Here is a 24,151-nt window from a genome sequence, read left to right as displayed (position 1 = left end):
TTTAGACTTTCCATCCTTTTCCTATAGGACAATTTCTTTCTTTCTCTCATGCTTAAATCATGATGTTTAAGTGGCCTAACTTAGTAATGGGCAAACAAGATCAGATCAAAGGGTGGGAGGGGTAAGATCATGTAAAGGGACCCAGGCCACCACTCTCCACCTCCAACTGTAGTATTCTGTTGGCTAACCCAAGATGTGTATACCGATCGACCAGTGTGCAGCACCAGATTTTATATTTCACCAAAATTTGGCTGGATTATTTTAGATCAACAGATATCATGTCATTTCAGTACTTCTTATTAATTGTCCTCAGGCCTAATTCATTTTTTTCTGGATTTCTTTTTCACTCATCTCAGCAATACTGTCAACATTTTCCTTTTAAGTGAATGCTAGAATTAATGGATTTACTTAGGTAAGTCTTGGGGTAACTCCTCTTTGAAAGTGGGAGAACCACTATGAGACAAACGAGAAGATAAATTTAATTCATGTTTTCATGTTGAAGGCCTTAGATTACACATTGCTTAGGCTTGGACTTTCCATGTTTGAATCAACTGTGGAGAATAGATAATGGGATAAAAAAAACACAATTAATGGAAAGACTGTAAAAACAGATTTAAAAAATAAAGATTGGAACAGGACTCCAAGATGGCTGACTAGAGGCATTCAGCAATTGCCTCCTCCACAAAGAAAAACTAAAATAGCAAGTACATAATCATTCTTTGAATACAGCATCTAAGACAGAACACTGGAATTCAACAGAGGAGTGTCATGAAACACCTGAGGCAAGAAAAAAAACAGGGAAGTAAAGCTGCCAGCTTGGTCAGGATCACCTGAGAGCTTGGAGAGTCACCCCACTGTGGGAAAATGGTAAATGCCCCAGCAGTCCACATTCCCATCATGGACTCCTGCAATCCTAGTCACTGGAGAGTTCTTTGACCCCTGCAGACCATAAGGCTACCACAGGAAGCAGCCTGGATAGTGTGTAATGGCGTCACTCCAGATAGGTAGCTTATGCTGGGTCCCACAAACACCCTGAGTCCTAAGCAGTTGTAGCACAGTGTCATTGTGAGAATGTGGCCCAAACCAGACTGCATCTCTCCCTGGGGCTCAGCATCCCCTGCATTCCTACATCCCTAGAACCCCACTGACATCTCCCTACATCCCTTACAGGACTGCAGTGGCATGAGAGTGATTAGACTCAGCAGAACAGCAGGGTCCTCAGCACTATAGAACACACAGCAACTTGCACCCCAGGTTATGGGTGGTGTAGCAGGCAAAGCAAGGTGCCCCTGGGACAAAGGGAGCCAAAGCATGTGCTCCCCAGAACTTGAAACTTGCCTGCCTGGGGCTGCTCCCACTGATAGCAACTCTGCCTCCTCAGCAATCCTCAACTTGCACATGCTCTGAAGACTGGCTCTCCCCACGGCTGCTGCTTCCACCAATTCTGGACACTGAAGCATATACTTCCAAGAGCCTGAGAGCCAACTGGCTGTGGCTGCTGTCACTGAAAATAACCCCAATTCCCAGAAACAGGCCCACAGTGTACTTGCACGTGCCTTGAGGATGGATTCTCCCTGCTCATTGCTGTCATTGCTGCCACCACCCAGCACTTTACCAGGGGAGCCTAGGTTTCACCCTGGCCTGCAGATCACAGCCTGTACCTATGTGCACAATGGAGGGGGCCTAATGAGAGGCTTGTCTGGCCTGGCAACATCCCCCATGCCTGGGCACATTGTCTAGGGATCTGGGGATCATCTTGCCCCACCCACTACCACTGGTATCAGTGCAAGTATTTCAGGCGCCTAAGGGCAGGCCCACCCAGCTCATCACAGCCACCGCTAGCAGAAACATGTTTTATCTGTGAGCCCATGGGGTTGTCCTGTCACAGATATGGCCATTGCTCATGCCATGCATGCTACCCAGGAACTTAATGAACCACATGGCCCAATACTGCCACTGCCAGAACCCAAGAAAGCCACCTGGAGGTCCAAGAATTAGCCTTCTTAGACCTAATTACATTCGTGCCCATGCACGCTGCCTGCGGGCCCAAGGACAGGCATGCTTGGCCCACCACCAAGGCCAGAGGACCAACCCACCTGCAGTTCTCATCCCCTACAAAGCCTTACCACAGCCTGCACTAACAGCCACAGCCTAATTGACAGAGGAAATCACAGATACCACTAAGGCTATTTATAGACAAATAAATCACATGGAGCCTACCTTACCGCATGCACCCAGAATCAAAGCTAAAGTGTCCTATGAAACCAACACTGCAGATAGATCTTTAGGACCTTCCCCTACAAAAGCCAATCCAAAAAAATAAAGAAGTGACTTACACCATATGCAAAGATATCAATGAAAGGACAAAAGAAACATTAAATGTCAAGGAAATATGCCACATCTAAAGAAACATAATAATTGTCCAGCAAGATATTACAATAAAAAAGAAATTAATGAAATGATGAAAAAAGAGTTCAGAGTAATAATATTAAAGAAGCTCAGTGAGATACAATAGAACACAGATAAAGAATACAAAAAAAAATCAGAAAAGACAATTAAGAACATAATGAGAAATTTACCAATGTGATAAGCATCATAAAAAAGAAACAAAAATTCTGGAACTAAGAATTCAATGAATGAAATACAAAATTCATGTGAGAGCTTCAACAACAGATTTTTATTATGCACAAGAAATAATTTTATAGCAGGAATAAAGGATTTTTTTAATAACTTGGTCAGGCAAAATAGAATAAATAATAAAAAAAAGATTGTACAAATCCTGTGTAACAAATGGGGCTCCATAAAGTAACCAAAGTTTCAAATTCTGGATAGTCCAGAAGTTGAAGAGAATTCCAAAGCCATAGAAAATCTATTTAGTAAAATGATGCCTGGAAACTTAAAAGTCTTAGGAGAGATATGAACATCCAGATTCAGAAAGCTTAAAGGGCCCCAAATAGATTCAACCCAAACAGTTCTTGTTAAAGGCAAGTTATAGTCAAATTGTTGAAAGTCAAATACAAAGAAAGGATTTCTAAAGACAGGAAGAGAATGATGTTAAGTCAAACATAAAGGAAACCTTATTAAAACTAAGAGCAGATTTTTCAGCAGAAAAATTACAGATCAGGAGAGAATGAGATGATATATTCAGAGAGCTGGGAGGAGAAAAACCAAAAAAAAAAAAAATGTCAATCAAGAACACTATACCCAGCAAAATTGATCCTTCAGCTATAAAAAAGAAATAAACTCTTTCCCAGATAAGCAAGAACTGAGGAAATTTATTACTTTCCTTTGTTTTCGTGACTCCTTTAAAGGGTTCTTATATCTGAAAGTGCAAAGATGATATCTATTATCATGAAAACACAGGAAAGTATAAAACTTACTGGTAAACATACAAATGTAGAAACTACTCAAATGGTACAACTACAGAAAAACACCAAACCATAATGATAAACAATAAGAAAGAAAGGAACAAAGTATACGCAAAACATCCAGAAAACAATTTACAAAATGACAGAAATAAATCCTCACACATAAATAATAACTTTGAAGGTAAATGGATTAAATTTTGCTCTTAAAAGATATAGCTTGGTGACTCAGACTTTTAATCTCAGCACTTTGGGAGGCTAAGGCGGGCAGATCGCGAGGTCAGGAGTTCAAGACCAGTCTGGCCAACATGGTGAAACCCTGTCTCTGCTAAAAATACAAAAATTAACCAGGCATGGTGGCACATGCCTGTAATCCCAGCTACTCAGGAGGCTGAGGCAGGAGAATAGGCTGAACCCAGGAGGTGGAGGTTGCAGTAAGCTGAGATTGTGCCACTGTACTGCAGCCTGGGCAACAGAGCAAGACTCCATCTAAAAAATATATATAGAGAGAGAGACTGGCTGAATGGATTTGAAAACAAAAACCAAAACCAAAAGCAAGGACCGTATGACCCAACTATCTACTGCCTCCAAGAAACTCACTTCACTTGTAAAGACATATAGAATGAAAGTAAAGGATTGAAAAAGATATTTGGTGCAAACAGAAACCAAAAGTGAGCATAAGTATCTCTACTTATATCTGATAAAAACATATTTAAGTCAAAAACAGTAAAAAAGAGACAATGAAGGTCATTATATTAAAGATAAAAGGACAAATCCAGCAAGAGAATATAAAAATTATAAATACATATATACCCAATATGAAACCATCCAGATATATGAAGCAAATATTATTACATCAAAAGGGAGAGATGTACTCCAATGCAATAATAGTTGGAGACTTCAACACTCAACTCTTAGCATTAGAAAGATCATCTAGACAGAAAATTTAAAAAGAAACATTGTATTTAAACTGCACTTTAGACCACATTGGCCTAAGAGGCCAATCTACAGAACACTTTATTGAACAGTTGTAGAATATACATTTTTCCCATAAGCACATAGACATTCTGTAGGATTGACCATATGTCAGGCAACAAAACAAATCTTAACAAATTTTTTAAAAGTTAATAGCATACCAAGTATCCTCTTATGCCACAATCAAATAAAACTAGAAATGAATAAAAAGAGGAATTTTGGAAGCTGTACAAATACGTAGAAATTAAACAACAATCTCCTAGACAAGCATCAAGTCAATGAAGAAATTAAGTAGGAAATCAAACAAGTTTCTGAAAAAGAAAGAAAATAAAAACACAAGATACCAAAACCTATAGGATAGAGCAAAAGCAGTGCTAAGAGGGAAGTTCATAGCAATAAATTCCTACAATAAAAAAGTAGAAAGTTTTCAAATAAACAATCTAATGATGCACATCAAGGAATTAGAAAAGCAAGAACAAGCTAAATCCAGAATTAGTAGAAGAAAAGAAGTAATAAAGATAAGAACAGAACTAAATGATACAGAGACTAAAAAAATACGAAAGATCAACAAAGCAACAAATTGGTTTTGTGAAAAGATAAAAAATTAAATAACCTGCTAGCAAGACTAACCAAGAAAAGAGAGAATACCCAAATAAACAAAATTATAAATGTAAAAGGAGGCATTACAATTGACATCACAGAAATACAAAAGATCATCAGACACTATTATTAACAGTTAACATTTACAAACTGGAAAACATAGGGGAAATGAATAAATTCCTGGAATCACAAAACCTACGAAGATCAAGTGTGGAAAAAATAGAAAATCTGAACAGAACAATAATGCATAGTAGATTGAATCAGTAACAAAAAGACTCCCAAAAAAGAGAAGCCCAGAATTGGATCCTTTATTGCTGAATTCTAGCAAACTTACAAGGAATAACTAACATTGATTTTCCTCAAGGCATTCCACAAAACTGAAGAGGAGGGAATTCTCCTTATTTCATTTTATGAGGCAGCATTACCCTCATACCAAAACCAGACAAGAACACAAGAAAGAAAGAAAACTACAGGTCAATATCCACGATGAATGAGACACAAAAACCCTCAACAAAATACTAGCAAAATGAATCAAACAGCACACCAAAAAGATAACACACATTAATCAAGTGGGATTTATCCTTGGGATGCAAGGATAATTCAACATACACAAATCAATAAACGTGATACATCATATCAAAAGAATGAAAGATTAAAAAATGTGATCATCTCAATAGGCTCAGTAAAAGCATCTGATAAAATTCAAGATCTTTTCATGATGAAAACTCTCAAGAAAGTAGATTTAGAAGGAATATACCCCAACATAATAAAGGCCACATATTACAAACTCACAGCTAACATCATACTGATTGGAGCAAAGCTGAAAGCCTTTCTATCAAGATCCGGAACAAGATGAGGATGCCCACTTTTATAACTCCCCTTCAGGATTCTAGTACTGAAGGTTATCAGCCAGAGCAATCAGGAAAAAGAAAGAAAAGTCATCCAAATTGGAAAAGGGGAGGCCAAATTGTCCTTCTTTGCAATGAAATTATCTTAAGAAAAACCTAAAGACTCCACCAAAACACTCTTAGATTTGAAAAATTAAGGAAAGTTGCAGAATACTAAATCAACATACAAAAATCAATAGCATTTTTATACACCAGTCTGAACAATGTGCAAAAGAAATCAAGAGGCAATCCCATTTAAAATAGCTACAAAAAAAAAGCCTAGGAATAATTTTAACCAAACAAGAAATGACCTCTACAAACAAAACTATAAAACACTGGTGGAAGAAATTGAACAAGACAAAAAAAATAAAAAATATATTTCATGCCCATAGATCAGAAGAATTAATATTATCAAAATATCCATACTACCAAAAGAAATCTACATTTTCAGTGGAATTATATCAAAATATCAGTGACATTCTTCACAGAAACAGAAGAAACAATCCTAAATGTTACATATTAATAGAACCACAAAAGTCCCCAAATAGCCAAAGCAATACTGAGGAAAAGAACAGGAAAAAGGACACAACACATCATACTACCTGGCTTCAAAACATATTATAAGGCTGTAGTAACCAAAAAAGCATTGTATGAGCATAAAAATAGACACATGAGCCAATAAAGAACCCAGAAATAAATCCACACATTTATAACCAACTGGTTTTCAGCAAAGGTGGGAAGAACAGGCACTGGGGAAAGGATGGCTCTTCAATAAATGGTGCTGGGAAAACAGGATAATCATACTCAGAAGAATGAAACTAGCCACCTATCTCTCACCATATACAAAAATCAAATCAAGATCAGCTAAAACCTAAATGTAAGATCCAAAATTATAAAACTGCTTGAAGAAAACATTGGGGAAATGCTTCAGGACATTGGTCTAGACAAAGATTTTATGGCTAAGATTTCAAAAGCACAGGCAAGATAAAAATAGGCAAATGGGACTATATTAAACAAAAAAGCTTCTGCACATCAAAAGAAATAATCAGCAGAGTAAAGAGCCTGTTAAATAGTAGAAAATATTTAATATTTAAATTATTTAAATATTTAATATTTAAATTATTTAAATATTTAATATTTAAAAGTATTTGCAAACTATTTCTCTAATAATGGCCTAAAGTTCAGAGAATACATGGAACTAACACAACTCAACAGGAGAAAATAATAATAATCCCATCAAAAAGCAGGCAAAGGACATGAACAGACATTTCTCAAAAGAAGACAAATGACCAATAGGTATATGAAAACATGCTCAACATCACTAATTAGCTTGAAAACTCAAACCAAAACTACAATAATATATCATTTTACCCCAGTTAGAATGACTATTATTAAAAGGAAAAAAAAAACAGATGCTGGCAAAGGTATGTTGAAAAGGGAACTCTTATACACTGTTGATGAGAATGTAAACTAGTACAGCCATTATGGAAAACAATATGGATATTTCTCCAAAAATTAAAAGTAGTACTAACGTATGATCTAGCAATCTCACTCCTAAGTATTTATCCAAAGAAAAGGAAATCAGCATATCAAAAGGATACCTGCACCCCTATTTTTATTGTAGTATTATTCACAATAGCAAAGATGTGAAATCAACCTAAGTGTTGGATAAATGGATTAATAAAATATGGTGTGTGTGTGTATATATATATATATATATATATATATATATATATACACACACACACACACACAATGAAACACTCAGCCATTAAAAAAGAATTAAATCCTAACATTTACAGCAACATGGATGAGCCTGGAGGACGTTATGCTAAGTGAAATGAGTTAGACAAATATCACTTTCTCCTCCATATGTGAGAGCTAAAAACTTTACTCTCATGGAAGTGGAAAGTAGAATCATAGTTATCTGAGGCTTGGCATGGTGTTTGTTGGGGACTGGGGGGATAAGAGAGGTTGGTTAATGGGAGCAAACATACAGTTAGAAAGAACAATTCAAATATTCAATAGTTGAGTAGGATGACTATAGTTAAAAACAATGTATTGAATATTTCAAAATAGCTAGAAGAGAAGACTTCAAATATTTTCAACAAATAGAAATAATACTTGACTGATGTGACAGATACCCTAAATACCATTACTTAATCATCACACATTCTATGCATGTAGAAATAACAAAATAATACATGTACCCCATAAAAAAGAATGAATTTTACCATCAATAAATTTTTTTAAAGTAACTAAAATATAGCAACAGAAAAAATGTGAAATACTAAAAGTAGGCCTGCTGATAAAAAATAAATCGTTAGATACATATAATATCCAAAATATTATGATTCTCTCTAAAATCAGGAAAATACCTTTGCCTTGAGGTATCTAGGTCTATGAAGGGTATGTCTAGGCTGAGTTTTACTATAATAAACACCTGGGAATGAAGATCAAAAAGGTCTTCATCTTCTCTGCAGTATTTCTTGACTTAACACAATAGGCTGGCATTAAAAAAAATAATAATAATACTGGAGTCTAATTGTGCTCTTTTCAAAATCAAAATATTAAAACCAACAGCCGGCTGGGCACGGCGGCTCACGCCTGTAATCCCAGCACTTTGGGAGGCCGAGGCGGGTGGATCACGAGGTCAATAAATCGAGACCATCCTGGCCAACATGGTGAAACCCCATCTCTACTAAAAATACAAAAATTAGCCAGGCTTGGTGGCGCGCGCCTGCAGTCCCAGCTACTCGGGGGCTAAGACTGGAGAATCGCTTGAACCCGAGAAGCGGCGGTTGCAGTGAGCCGAGACTGCACCACTGCACTCAAGCTTGGCGACAGAGTGAGACTCAGTCTCAAAACAAACAAACACAAAAACAATAGCCTAGCCATTCTTTGGGATGCGAATATTTTTCATATGCGGATGGATGGACGGATAGATTAATTTCATTTTTTCGTGAACCATTATAGCTAACATATATTTTTTCATGAACACCACAGCTAACATATATATATATTTTTTCCAGGGGCAAAGGACCACTAAAGCATACAACTGATGTGATCTATGCAGCGAAAATGATATCAGAATCAGGATCAAGGATGGATGTCCTTGCTAGGCAGATTGCTAATCAGGTGAGTTACTTACAAATGGACATCATAAAAGTTCATGCTAATTGCTCTTTGCCATTAGAACATTGATTTAGGCAAAGTTAAATTTTTACTCTATTCAACCATTTTTTCTAAATTATAATTGAATTTCTAATAGCTCTATTAATACACTAGGTAATGGACGATTATAAGGAAGCTTAATTATTTCTTAGGGCAGATATTTTTAGCTTAAAACATACTCAAATTATTTCTAGTGTCAGCTCTTCAGCATCAAATATACTCAATTAATTTTAATCAATTGTAATTACAAAACCGAGTTTTGTTGTGGTTGATACATTATATTTCTTTCTTTCTTTTTTGGTTGTGTATTTTTAACATTTATTTTTATTATGTTTTATTTTTAATTGACATAATAATTGCATTTGTAGAGTACATATATTTCTATACATGTATACACTGTGTATTGATCAAATTAGGGAATGAGCATATACTATTCCTCAAACATCTATCATTTCTTTGTTTTGAACACATTCAAAATCTTCTCATATAGCTATTTTTAAATACACAATAAATTATTAACTATAGTCAGCCTATGTTATAGAAGACTACAATTTATTCCTCCTATATAACTGTATTTTTGTACCTCTAACCAACTTATTTTTATCTTCCCCTCTCCGCTACTCTTCCCTGCCCCTGATGACCATTATTCTATTCATTAATTCTATGTTATCAACTTTTAAAACTCTCACATATGAGAACATGTGGTACTTGTCTTTCTGTACCTGACTTATTTCACTTAACATAATGTCCTCCAGTCTTGGTCATGTTGCCACAAATGACAGGATTTCATTTTTCTTTGTGCCTGAATATTCCATTGTGTTTGTATACCACATTTTGTTTATCCATTCATTGATTGGTGGACAGTTAGATTGATTCTAACTAACTGATTGACAGATTGTGAACAGTGTTGCAGTAAGCATAGGAGTGCAGCTATCTCTTTGACATACTGACTTCCTTTTCTTTAAATAAATACCCAATAATGGATTGCTGGATCATATGGTAGTTCTATTATTAGTTTATTAGTAGTAGTAGTAGTTTTTAAAGAAAACTCCTATTTTCCATAATGGCTGTACTAATTTACATTCCTACCAACAGGGTATGAGTCCCCTTTTCTCTACATTCTTGACAGAATTTATTTTTTGTTATCTCAATTATAGCCATTTTAATTGGGGTAAGATGATATCTTATTGTGCTTTTGATTTGCATTTCCCTGTCAATTAATGATGTGGAACATTTTTTCATATACCTGTTGGCCATTTGTATGTCTTCTTTTGAGAGATGACTATTCAGATCATTTGCCCATTTTAAAATTTGTTTTATTATTCTGTTGATATGTCTTATGTATTCTGTATTTTAATCCCTTGTCAAATAGTATGAAAATATCTTCTCTTATTCTATAGTTTGTCTTGTCACTCTGTTAATTGTTTTCTTTGCTGTGCAAAACCTTTTTAGTTTGATATAATCCCATGTGTTTATTTTTGCTTTTGTTGCCTGTGCTTTTGAGGTGTTAGCCATCAAATCTTTGCCAAAATCAATGTCCTGAAGCCCTGTGTTTTCTTCTACTAGTTTTATAGTTTTGGATTTTATGCTACGCCTTTATTTTGATTGGATTTTTCCATATGGTGAAAGGTAGGGGTCTAGTTTCATTTTTCTGCAATAGATATCCAATTTTCCCACTACTGTTTATTGACTATCCTTTTCTCAATGTGTGTTCTTGACACTTGTTCAAAATCAGTTGGCTATAAATATGTGAATTTATTTTTGGGTTCTCCATTCTGTTCCAGTGGTCTATGTGTGGTTTTTTTTTTAATGCCAGTACCATGCAGTTTTAGTTACTATATCTTTGTAATATATTTTGAAGCCAGGTAGTGTGATGTTTCCAGCTTTGCTGTTTCTCTCAGGATTGCTTTGGCTATTCAGGGTCTTTTGTGGTTCTATGTAAATTTTAGGATTTTTTTTTCTATCTATGTAAAAAGTGTCATTGGTATTTTTCTATGGGTTACACTGAATCTGTATGTTGCTTTGGGCAGTATGGACATTTTAACAATATTAATTCTTTCAATACATGAACAGAGGATATCTTTTTTTGTCTCCTCTTCAATTTCTTTTATCAATATTTTATAGTTTAATAGTAGGGATTTTTCACCTCTTTAGTTATATTGATTTCTAGGTGTTTTGTTTTTTGTAGCTATGAGAAATAGGATTGCTTGCCTGATTTCTTTTTTAGATTGTTCACTATTTGTGTGTAAAAATGCTGTTGATTTTTGCAGGTTGATTTGGTATCCTTCAACTTTATTGAATTTTTTAATCAAATCTAAGAGTTTTTTTTTTGGTAGAGCCTTTAGGTTTTTCTTTTTTTTGTATATATATTTTTATTTTTCATTTTTGTGAGTACATGGTAGTCTATATATGTATGGGGTACAGGAAATATTTTGATACAGGCATACAATGTGTAATAATCACATCAGGGTAAATAAGGTACAGGATTCACACTCAGAGTCAACTATCCAGAGACAAAATAAACAAAAAGAAATTTTAATTTTCACTTAGTAGTTTAATTAGTAATAGCAATGTTTTATTACATTTTTGACATTTTCATGAATCAATCAGTAAAGACAAATGGGATAAGAATATATTTAATGAGTACAGAAATATAGTTAGAATGAATAATATCTAGTATTTGATAGCAAAACAGGGCAACTATAGCCAAAAGTAATTTATTATATGTTTAAAAATAACTAAAAGGTATAATTGGATTGTTTGTAACACAAAGAAAGGTTTTTCTTAATATAAGACCATGTTATCTATAAACTAGGACAATTAGACTTCCTCCTTTCCAGTTTGGATACTCTATATTTCTTTCTCTTAGCTAATGGTTCTTGCTAGGCTGTTCAGTTCTATGTTGAATAAAAATGGTGACAGTAGGCAGCCTTGTCTTGTTTCAGATCTTACAGGAAAGGCTGTCAATTGTTTCCTTATTTTTGCTCTTCAAAAATTAATACATTTTAAAATGTTATAATGTTAGGTTTTCTGTGTCAACAATATATTCTAATATAATATTTAAAATTCAAAGAAAAATAGTATTTAGTAGAATACTAAAGATAATACTAAAGATATAAAATGCATAAAATACATAATTAATATAGAGACTGGTGTTCATAAACATTTTAGTTTCCTTTTTTAAGATTTCTCATGTTTATTTCAGTATTTCTAAGCAGCTGCTACATCCTTAGAAATACTTTACATTTTAACTGAAAAATCTGTTGCTTTCATTAATGTGTTGAGATATTCAATTAATATTTCAGACTGAGGTATAATATTATTTCATGGCTTTTATATTATGTTCAACTTCATAGTACATATTTATTTCCTTTTGGGAAAAAAGTGTGGATTTTTGCAACTATTTCACATTATCTCTTGCTTAAATAGTATTAGGGAAAGGTTTTTGGGCTTCTTTTTATAATGATTACTATTGTTCACTATGTTTTGTTCACTATGTTTATACTCTCTTTCTTGGAAAATGAACTCTCTCCTATTAAATATTGTATTTGTGGATATAAGGAATAAGAAACAAATAAAGACTAATTATAATAAACTGTTTAATAACATTCCTAATAATAAAGAACATATGTCTTTTCCGTTTTACTTTAATTATTATAAAATTTTATTAATCCTTTTTTTTAGTATTTAGTATTTACAGCTAAAACAAACTCTATCCTAATATAAGTCAAAATTTCTGAGTTTGATCATGTGACTGAAGCCTATATATGCCCATAGTTTTCTTTATTTTAGAATCTTATTGCATTCACTTTTATGAGAGACACTAAATCTTAGTGAAATAAGTGAAACCATAGTACATGACACATATTTACATGTATTAATAACTTTTTAAATACTGAATGCTTCCTCCCATTTTTTTCTGTTTATTTTGAAACACCCAGTTTTCAAAGTTGCCATAATTGTGTCACATTGAAGGTTTTTTTTCTTATATTGATAATCTTCTTTAATTGGATCAGGTTGCCTTGAAGTAGGTACTTCTTTAACATGGCTTTATCAAATTATGTCATTGTTTTTAGCATTATTCAAATGGTATGGGAGAAAGCAAAAGTATCATCTTACTTCTGTATAGCTTTGACATTTTAAGAGAAGCTTAGAGAAGTAGTCACTGACTAATAAAGAATTATAGATGACTCTTTTTGGCCTTTTCCATTTCATACATAAAATAGTTTCAGATGAATTACTTTTGTTCTGAAGAAATATAGTTCTAAGTAATCAAAACTGAGAATGAAGAAACTGACTCAGTTATTACAGTGACCATCTAGGGAGGTTGTCTTTGAATGTGCTTCTGACATTATTATTGGATAGATTAAGACATTTTAGGCAGAAAATAATATCTGAAATTGATTATGGAATAAATTGAGTAATGTAAGCAATGTGATTTTCAGTGTCTATGTATATTATGAAAAATATCTGCTGGAACATTGGTTGCTTTCTCTTTTGATCAATTTAATATTTCAAAAATAATACATTCTAGCTTTAGTTTTTGCTGGTGTGTCAGAAGGTCAAACACTAATTTCCATTCCAACTAACATTAGATTTGAAATTATATATATATTTAAATTATTTAAATGCATGTTTATATATATATCATCTATTACATATATTATTAGACCAATTTAGTTACATTCTGTAAAGTTTCAGAGTTAAAGTTCACATGTAGAAAGAATGAAACAATTAGATTAGTTGATGCTTCTCATTCTGCTTGCTTGGCCTTTTCATTTTTATTTTTCACTTTTCCTTCCTTCATTGCTTCCTTGAGAGCATATTTATTGTGTGTATGCCACACACAATTCACTACTCTGGCATTGGCATTAGCTAGTTAGAAACAGAAGAACTAAAACCTTCTGTTTAATTTTCCCAGTCATTCAACATTTTTTAGACTTCAGAATTGTCTCAAAATGGCGGTCTCAAAAAAGGCTTAAGTATGCCATCAAAGACATATTTAAGTCTTGTAGAATTTTAGCACAAATTTTGTCTCCTTTAGACAGTATCCTTGTATAAAACAAGATTGTTATAGCTATTCTTACCTATAACAATTCTTAAAAATTTTGCTTGTGAATTAAACAGAATAAGTTGGAGAGGTAAAATATGAATCCAAGATTTCAGGCTTTCAGTACATATTTTTTTCTATTTCTGTACTCTACATTGTAATTAATCATATTAGCAGATATTCTAAATTAGATAAAGTAACATTTCATAAGGTAAGGATAATGCACAAAAAGATTTCAAATAGTTATAGAAGCAGTATAACCTAGATAGGAAGGAGACAATAGGAGCCAAAATAAAATTAGCATCTGCTAAAAGTGTTTTGCACCAGGAGAGAACAGTGTTAGACTTTCTGACCCCTGGGTGATCTTTAAGCAGCCTAATTACTTCCTCCTTGTAATTTTGCCAAAGCAAAGATATTAAGGCTAATAACTGGACATTCCCACCTAATTGTAACTGAACAAAATTAAAACGAACTTTTAGTGTTAAATACATTGGCAGCTAATTCTAATTCAAGAAAAGATGATGTTTAAAAACCAAAGTAAAGAAATATAAACCAAATCACACAAAATGCACTCCATTATGAACAAAACAACCTACAAGTATAATTTGTATTAATATTTTACAAAATATTCTTGGAGGCTGGCCTCATTTGAATTGTTTCATGTTGATATTATAAGAGGCAAAAAAATTATTTCAATGAAACTATACTACTGAGAAGCTTCTGGAGCATTCATTATATCATGATTACACAACTCCTAAGGATATAATTCCTAGATACACCTTGTGACAATATGTGTATTTTAAAGGTATTACCTATCTGAAATTTATTTCCAGAAGAAATTTTTTAATTTTTTTTTCAAGAGGTTTTTGGGGAGCAGATGGTGTTTGGTTACATGAATATATATATACACACACACACACACACACATATATATATACATACACACACATATATACCACATTTATATATATATATATCACATTTTCTTTATCATTCATTGATTGATGGGCACTTGGGCTGATTCCATATTTATGCAATTGCAAATTGTGCTGCTATAAACATGTGTGTGCAAGTATCTTTTTCGTATAATGCCTTTTTTTCCTCTGGGTAGATATCTAGTAGTGGGGTTACTAGATCAGATGGTAGTTCTACTTTCAGTTCTTTAAGGAATCTCCACACTATTTTCCATACTGGTTGTACTAGTTTACATTCCCAATAACAGTGTAAAAGTGTTCCCTTTTCACTGTATCCATGCCAACACCTTTTTTTGTTTTGTTTTTTCTGATCATGGCCATTCTTACAAGAGTAAGGTGGTATCTCGTTGTGGTTTTGATTTGCATTTCCCCGATAATTAGTGAGTTGAACATTTTTTTCATATGCTTGTTGGCCATTTGTATATCTTTTTTTTTTGAGAATCGTCTATTCATGTCCTTAGCCCACTTTTTGATGGGATTTTTTTTCTTGCTGATTTGTTTGAGTTATTTGGAGATTCTGAATATGAGTCTTTTGTCAGATGTATAGATTGTGATGATCTTTCTCCCATTCTGTGGGTTTTCTATTAACTCTGCTGATTATTTCTTTTTCTGTGCAGAAGCTTTCCATTTTAATTAAGTACCATCTATTTATCCTTGTTTTTGTTGCATTTGCTGTTGGGTTCTTGGTCATAGAGTCTTTGCCGAAACCAGTGTGTAGAAGGGTTTTTCAGATATTATCTTCTAGAATTTTTATGGTTTTAGGTCTTAGATTTAATTCTTTGATTCACCTTGAGTTGATTTTTTTATAGGGTGAGAGATGAGAACCCAGTTTCATTCTTCTACATCTGGCTAGCCAATTATCCCAGCACCATTTGTCAAATAGGGTGTCCTTTCTTCACTTAATGTTTTTGTTTACTTTGCAAAGATCATTTCGCCGTAAGCATTTGGCTTTATTTCTGGGTTCTCTATTCTGTTCCATTGGTCTATGTGCCTATTTTTATACCAGTACTATGCTGTTTTGGTGACCATGGCCTTATAATATAGTTTGAAGTCAAGTAATGTGATGCCTCCAGATTTCTTCTTTTTGCTTAGTATTGATTTGGCTATACGGGCTCTTTTTTGGTTCTATATGAATCTTAGGATTGTTTTTTCTAACTCTGTAAACAATGATGGTGGCATTTTGATGGGAATTGCATTGAATTTGTGGATTGCTTTTGGAAGTCTGGTCATTTTTACAATATTGACTCTACTCATCCATGAACATGGGAGTGTTTCCATTTGTTTCTGTCGCCTGTTATTTCTTTCAGCAGTGTTTTGTGGTTTTCCTTGTAGAAGTCTTTCACCTCCTTGGTTAGGTATATTCCTAAGTATTTTATTTTTCTTTTTGCAGATTTTGTAAAAAAACGGTTGAGTTCTTGATTTAATTCTCAGCTTGGTCACTGTTGGTATATAACAGAGCCACTGATTTGAATACATTAATGTTTTATCCTGAAAATTTGCTGAATTAATTTACCAGTTCTAGGAGATTCTTGGATGAGTCTTTAGGGTTTTCTGGATATATGATCATATCATCAGCAAACAGCAACAGTTTGACTTCCTCTTTACCAGTTTGGATGCCCTTGATTTCTTTCTCTTGTCTGATTGCAATGGCTAGGACTTCCAGAGTCCTGTTGAATACAAATGGTGAAAGTGGTCATCCTTGTCTTGTCCCAGTTATCAGGTGAAATGCTTTCAACTTTTCCCCGTTCAGTATAATATTGGCTGTGGGTTTGTCATAGATGGCTTTTATTACCTTAAGGTATGTCATTTCTATGCTGATTTTGCTGAGGGCTTTAATCATAAAGGGATGCTGGATTTTGTCAAATGCTTTTTCTGTGTCTATTGAGATGATCATGTAATATTTTAAAAATTTTTTTATGTGGTGTGTCACATTTATTGACTTGCGGATGTTGAATAATCCCTTCATCCCTGGTATGAACCCCACATGATTATGGCAGTTTATTTTTTTTTACATATGCTGTTGAATTTAGTTAGCTAGAATTTTCTTGGGGATTTTTGCATCTATTTTCATTAGGGATATTTGTCTATAGTTTTCTTTTCTATTTTTTTTTTTTTTTTTGTTATGTCCTTCCCTGGTTTTGTTACTAGGGTTATACTGGCTTCATAAAATGATTTAAGGAGGATTTCCTCTTTCTCTATCCTGTGGAATAATGTCAGTCGGATTGGTATCAATTCCTCTTTGAATATCTGATAGAATTCAGCTGTGAATTTGTCTGGTCCTGGACTTTTTTGTTGTTGTTGTTGGCAATTTTTAAATTACCGTTTCAATCTCGCTGCATGTTATTGACCTGTTCAGAGTTTCTATGTCTTCCTGGTTTAATCTAAGAGGGTTATATATTTCCAGGAATTTATTCATCTCCTCTAGGTTTTCTAGTTTATGTATGTAAAGGTGTTCATAGTAGCCTTGAATAATCTTTTGTATTTCTGTGGTATCAGTAGTAATATCTCCCATTTCATTCTAATTTAATTTATCTGGACCTTCTGTCTTCTTTTCTTGGTTAATCTCACTAGTGATCTATCGATTTTATTTATTTTTTCAAAGAACCAGCTTTATATTTCATTTATTTTTTGTATTTTGTTTGTTGGTTGGTTTCAATTTCATTTTATTCTGCTCAGATCTTTGTTATTTATTTTCTTCTCTGGCAGAAATGTTGATGCCTAGATTAGTTCTCCAGATTAATGAACTCCTACTTTATAAAAATAAACGCACAGAAAGTTCTCAAGATTTAAATAGGACTAAATGTATACTGAAATATTTGATCTATTTGCGTCTTTCAAGTAATAGTGAATCTCCTGTTCTAAGAGATGCTGCTTTACTCTTTTCCCCTTTATGTAATGTCTGACATTTTTTCACTGAAACAGTGTTTTAAATGCTCCTAGGGTGATTATCTATTCAGGTTCACTTCATGTATAGTTACAAAACTATGCAACCAAAAAATAAAGTATTTTAGGGTCTAGGTGGAAGGAGCTATCTTGTATAAGTGGAGAAGAGGAAGGATGAGCAAAGTTTCTTCTTGTAGTTGGCTGGCTATCTTTAATCAAAAATTCCAAATAACCAGAATTTGTCTGAGTTACCTTTCCACCATCTTTTCCACATCCTTATTTTATGTACAGGATAATGCACTTTTATGAGTTTGTTTCAGTCGAAGTAATTCTTTGAATGACAAATTTCAGGCATCAGGGAGAGGGTGACACTTTTGAGTTATGGTCTATTACATGGGACACTCATTTCTTCTGAGAATCTCTCATGGAAGTAACATAAAGCTGAAAAGTAGCTTGAGTCATAACTTTACATCTACTAAAGTAAAGGAGCTTTGTTGAATAAGGAAAACATCTTGTCTTTAATTTGTATTGTGTTCAAAGTACATGTCACTTTCTCAATAGCTGTATGTGCAAACCAAGTTGAAAATAAAAAGGAATTTGAAACAATTCTTAAACTCAAGACAATTTCAGCCTAAATATGGACAAAATATGACAAGATTTTAACAGCATATATAATTTCTGGTAAAAACAACCTTTATTCATTGAGATATGCCATGCACCATACTTTCCCAAATATAACTCTCATAAATCATCATGTCCAGTCTTGAACATACCATATGAGACAATGTTATCCTCTACCACTGACATTATAACAGAGTTCCAGTATATTTTTAATCATACTTCTATAGGTACCTTCTCTGTTCTGTGTTTCAGAAACCTGAGTTTGCTAAACAGCAGCTGTCATAGGCATAGCAAAGAAAAAAATACTTAAAATATATTGAGGTTTCTAGGTGTAGAATAAGCACAAACTAATGGCTGACCAGATTTAAGAGATGGAAAAGAGGAACAAGGCATTCTTCATTGAGATAGTTAATACAAAGAGAAAAAATAGTTGAATAGGTGAGTAGGCAAGATAGTGAAATAGCTGAGAGATAAATGTGTTAAGTGTGAAATGTTGATGAGATGCTGAAATGGCATGGACTAACACAGTAGTTACATGGATTGCCTGATGACAGAGCTGGATGTTAGAATTTTGTAGTTTGTGTTGTGTAAGTGACAGATGAAGCCAGAGCACTGTCTACTGTTGTCCAAGAAGAGAATGAAAGTAAAAAAAAAAAAAATTGCTCAGGAACAAAATCTGAGAACAACAACACATGCAAGGAAAAAAAAATGCTTACAATACAGTCTGGGAAGGCTGGTATAAAACTAGGAGAAAATCTAAGAGGAAACATTCATGATAATTAATATTTATGAAAATCAATAACAAAGATCTAAAAGCTCCAGAGAGGTGATATAAGGGAGGAACTGCAACATATATACTGAATGCAGCAATTATAAGTCCATTAGTGATCTCAGTAAGATAAAATTCTGTGGACTGGAGGAGTTGAAAACAGTTCTTAGAATGATAAGGAAAGGAGGAATCTGCATTGAAACATTTTAGTAGGCATATTGATAAACAAAAAAGGAGAGATGGGATTATAGAAGTCAGGGTTTTGCTTTGAGGGACTTGATAGAGTCAGGAATCAGAAAAAAAAGGCATTAAAAGTAGAGGAAAAGATGAGATCATTGATGATCTGTGATCCTGAGCAAGATGAAACAAGGCATTACAGGTGAAGAAATGAGCCCTGTGGGATGGGAAAAGTCATGAACACCAAGTGCTTTTGCTACCACTGATCGCTTTAAATTCCTATTTTTGAAATTCACAGTGACACCTAGTACTTTTCATTAACAAACTTTTCCAGCTTAGCAAAATGTAGGCTATTGTCTGTAATTGCAAAATTCGTTTTATTTATTTATTTATATATTTTTTATTTTTTTAATTTTTGAGACGGAGTCTCTCTGTCACCCAGGCTGGAGTGCAGTGGCACGATGTCAGCTCACTGCAACCTCCGCCTCCCAGGTTCAAGCGATTCTCGTGTCTCAGCCACCCAAGTAGCTGGGACTATAGGTACGAGTCACCATGCCCGGCTAATATTTCATATTTTGAGTAGAGATGAGGTTTCACCATGTTGACCAGGCTGGTCTCGAACTCCTGACCTCAGGTCATCTGCCTGCCTCAGCCTCCCAAAATGCTGGGATTATAGGCGTGAGCCACCGCACCTGGCTGCAAAAGTCATTTTAAATTTCTTAAAGTTTAGGCTCCAATATGAGCAAAAAAATACTAAGATTATGGAATAAAAGTCTTGAAAAGTGTTCGTTTTGCTAATTCACCCCTGAAATTTAAACTAAAACATAATGATTTTTTTTTTATATTTTTCCTCATTACTAAATGATGTATTCCATATTGGCTCCAAGCGTCTTGCTAGAAACGTGAAAACTGGCTTAAAGTGAGAAAACCACATAGGCTGAAATGCCATCTGCTTACATGTTGTGAGTCCCTGTGATTATAAAACAGATTTTTAAAAAATCATGCATTAAGGAACTAAGTAGATGTTCTGGAAAAGTCCCTAATAGTATTCTTTTAAAAGTTATTTTAAAGCAAATGTTACTTGAGAAACAACAGTAAAGGGCAAGAATGTTCTACCAACCTAGAGACCGAAGTTTTTCTGTCACTTTCACGTAAAAATTTAAAAGGTGGGAAAAGCATTGTTCGATGTTTTTAAATTTAATTTTTTTTGTAAAAATTGTACATATTTAAGGACTTAAGATATACAATGTAATAATCAACAAAATTAAAAGACGACCTATGGTTTGAAAGAAAATATTTGCAAACCATAGATCTGATAAGGAATTAATATCTAGAGTGTATAAGAAACATGCAGAACTCAATAGCAAAAAAATCCAAGTAACCTGATTAAAAAATGGGAAAAGACCTGAATACATAAAAGTGGCCCAAAGGAGATTTGAAAAATAGTAGAATATTCTTAAAGTAGGAATGAGGCATTCTCCTGATTCTGCTTCTAAGTGAGCAAAACTGACTCAGAAAGGCTTTCTGGATGTCAATGGGAAAGAAGGCTTTAATAACTTTTATAAGTATAAGAATTTACCACATAGTATTTTGTTTTACTTTGGTTATAAAACTGACTGCTTCTGTTATAACCAAGATATTCTCATCAGTTCTGAAAATGAAAGGTAAATTTAGGTCAAGCAACTTTGAATTTCAAAAGATCATTTTCACACTTTCTACTCATTTGACTCATTATTTCCTTAATGGAATTATAGGCTTTTCTCCTGTGGCCTTGGAAGAGTCTCTTGATAGAGACAGCATGTTTTGCTTAAACTTGAGTGATTGCAATTGGTTATTGGTCAAGAATCTAATTACTAGTTTGACAGTTTGATTTTATCAGAGTTGTATAGTGGTGCTGGTCTTCAAGGAACAAATCCACATTAATCGAGTTTATAATTGACAAATAAGATTATCAATAAGAAACCAACTTACAAATCAGAACGACAATTTAATATTTACAAAAAAGATAAAATTGGCAAGAAGACTGATACTGTTCCTAGAACATGGAGGTAAGGAGGTGTAGCCAGATTATGTTTGAACACGAGCTCTACCACTAATACCATTTATTGGCAAGTCAGTTAACCTCTCTGTTTGTCAATATTCTCCTTCGCTAAATGAGGATAATGATTCCACTTACCTCATGAAACTGTGCGTGTTGTGTGATTATTAAAACAATTAGTAGAGACAAAACATCTAGAATTATAGATGACAGATAAAACACTTTACATGCCAGGGATTATCATTGTGTCCATACTTAAGAATGAAGAATAGATAAGAAAGTTACTCAGTGAAAGCAATAATAACAAAAAAATGATTTGAAAGAATGCCCTATAGAAGAGATTGTTGTGTATGCATGTGAATGAAACAGAGAAAACTAAATTCAAATCATTTACACTCTCTGAAACTTACTTTGCAAATCTACAAAATGAAAATAATAGATCTAATTAAAATGGTGCTTTGAGTACTAAAGTTATGCATGTAAAGGCCTTGGCATAGTACCTGGCACAGACGAAGTACCTAATAAAGATCAGCTGCCTGTCAAGAGAAAACAAAGAGATGACTTGTTTTTCATCATTTTAGGTAATTTCACATCTGTAAATTGGGGAAAATATTTGCGTCTTACAGTTTTAATGATTGAGTGAGAAGATATGCCTAAATTAGTTTCCATAGCATGTGGCACATAGTAAGAGCTAAATGAAAATTAACTATTGTTCTTCCTCCTCTGTCTCTGCCTTCTCCTCTTCTTCCTTTCCCTCTTTCTTTTTCTTTTCTTTCTCCATATCTTTCTCCTTTCCAATCTTCTTCTTAATTAGCTACAATATAATCCTTTAGAGGAGATTTGAGGGATAACCCTCATTTGCTTATTGAAAACTTGAGAAGCACCCTTAATTTCTATATTCTTGTCTGATTGTGTCTCTGTCTGGCTATCCTGTATCTATTCATGCATATGTCCATGCCTATCTTGCAGATTGATAGTATTTCTGCAGAAGAATTGAATTCTTTGCTGCCTTTGTTGATTTTTATCGACTTTGACTCAGGGTAATGTGTTCTCATCTTGTGCACACACTCTGGAGCTACACAGCCTATTTAAAAAAATATAAGAGGATAAGTACCTCACAAATTTTCCAAAAACACTCCAGCTTAAGTTATTAATTACTGAATAAAAGCAGAAATGCATGAAAGGTTTTTTGGTTGTTCATGCTACTTTTTAATTTGCAGTTTAGGTCATTAGAATAAAAGCTTTAAAAATAACATTTTATAGTTATGGAAGAAATATATATTTAAGATATACAAAATTTGAATAAAATAAAAAGTATTGATTATGTCACATTTATTGATGATTGTCATATATGTCTTTCTCAGCATCTTTTAATTTTTTTAATCCAGAGTCCAGAATGTATTTATTTTTAATGCATTTAAAAAAATAATTTCAACTTTTATTTAGATTCAGTGGGTATATTGCATGATACTGAGGTTTGAAGTACAATTGATGCAATCACCCAGGTAGTGAGCATAGTACCCAATAATTAGTTTCTCAAGCCTTTACTCCCTTCCTCCCTCCCCTGTCTAGTAGTCCTCAGTGTCTATTGTGGCCATCTTTATGTCTATCATTACCCATTCTTTAGCTCCTACTTGTATGTAAGAACATATGGTATTTGGGTTTTTGTTCCTGCATTAATTCACTTGGGATAATGGCCTCCAGCTGCATCCACGTTGCTGCAAGAGACACAATTTCATTCATTCCTTTTTATGGCTGTTATTCCATGGTGTATATGTACCCCATTTTATTTATTCAATCCACCATTGGTGGATACCTAGGTTGATTCCGTGTCCTTGCTTTGTGAATAGTGCTGCAATGAACATATGAATGCAAGTGTCTTTTTGGGTAGAACGATTTATTTTCTTTCGAATATGTACATAGTAACGGGATGAGTGAGTCAAATGTTAGTTATGTTTTAAGTTCTTTGAGAAATCTCCAAACTGCTTTCTACAGTGGCTGAACTAATTTACATCCCCACCAATAGTTTATAAAGTGTTCCCTTTTCTCCACAGCCTCACCAACATCTGTTGTATTTGACTTTTTAATAATAGCCATTCTGACTGGTGTGAGATAGTATCTTATTTTGGTTTGATTTGCATTTCTCTGATTATTCATGATGTTGAGCATTTTTTCACATTGGTTGGCCACTTGTATGTCTTCTTTTGAGAAGTGTCCATTCATGTTTTGATGTGGTTTTGGCATTTGTCCTTCCCAAATCTCATGTTGAAATGCAATCCCCAATGTTGGAGGTGGGGCCTGGTAGGAGGTGTTTGGGTAATAGGGGCAGATTCCTCATGATGAGCGGTCCTCAGAATAGTGCATTATCACAAGATCTGGTCATTTAAAAGTGTGTGGCACCTCCCACTTCCCTCTTGCTCCTGTTCTTCCCATGTCGTGCACCTGTTCCCACTTCACCTCCTACTGTGAGTAAATATTCCCTGAGCCCCCACCCCAAAGCCAAGTGGATGCCAATGCAATGCTTGTATATCCTGCAGAACCACAAGCCAATTAAACTTCTTTTCTTTATAAATTACCCAGTCTGAAGTATTTTTTTGCAGCAATTCAAGAATGACCTAACTCGTACCATTTACCCATT

At 33.9% G+C, this 24,151-nt stretch overlaps 1 protein-coding gene across 4 annotated transcripts in view; it reads left to right on the top strand.

Moving 5' to 3' along the window:
• Window positions 1–24,151, top strand: part of CTNNA3 (catenin alpha 3) — a 1,760,513-nt gene that overhangs the window by 1,675,849 nt on the left and 60,513 nt on the right. For all 4 annotated transcript variants that reach the window (XM_034930662.2, XM_008955790.3, XM_034930660.3 and 1 more), the window contains one exon: window positions 8,860–8,965. In XM_034930662.2, the coding sequence (XP_034786553.1) occupies window positions 8,860–8,965 (106 nt within the window). The remainder of the gene's footprint in view (window positions 1–8,859; window positions 8,966–24,151) is intronic.

Source organism: Pan paniscus, chromosome 8, assembly GCF_029289425.2.
Source record: "Pan paniscus chromosome 8, NHGRI_mPanPan1-v2.0_pri, whole genome shotgun sequence".
NCBI classification, from domain to species: Eukaryota; Metazoa; Chordata; class Mammalia; order Primates; family Hominidae; genus Pan; species Pan paniscus.
This window is presented reverse-complemented; position numbering and strand designations above follow the sequence as displayed.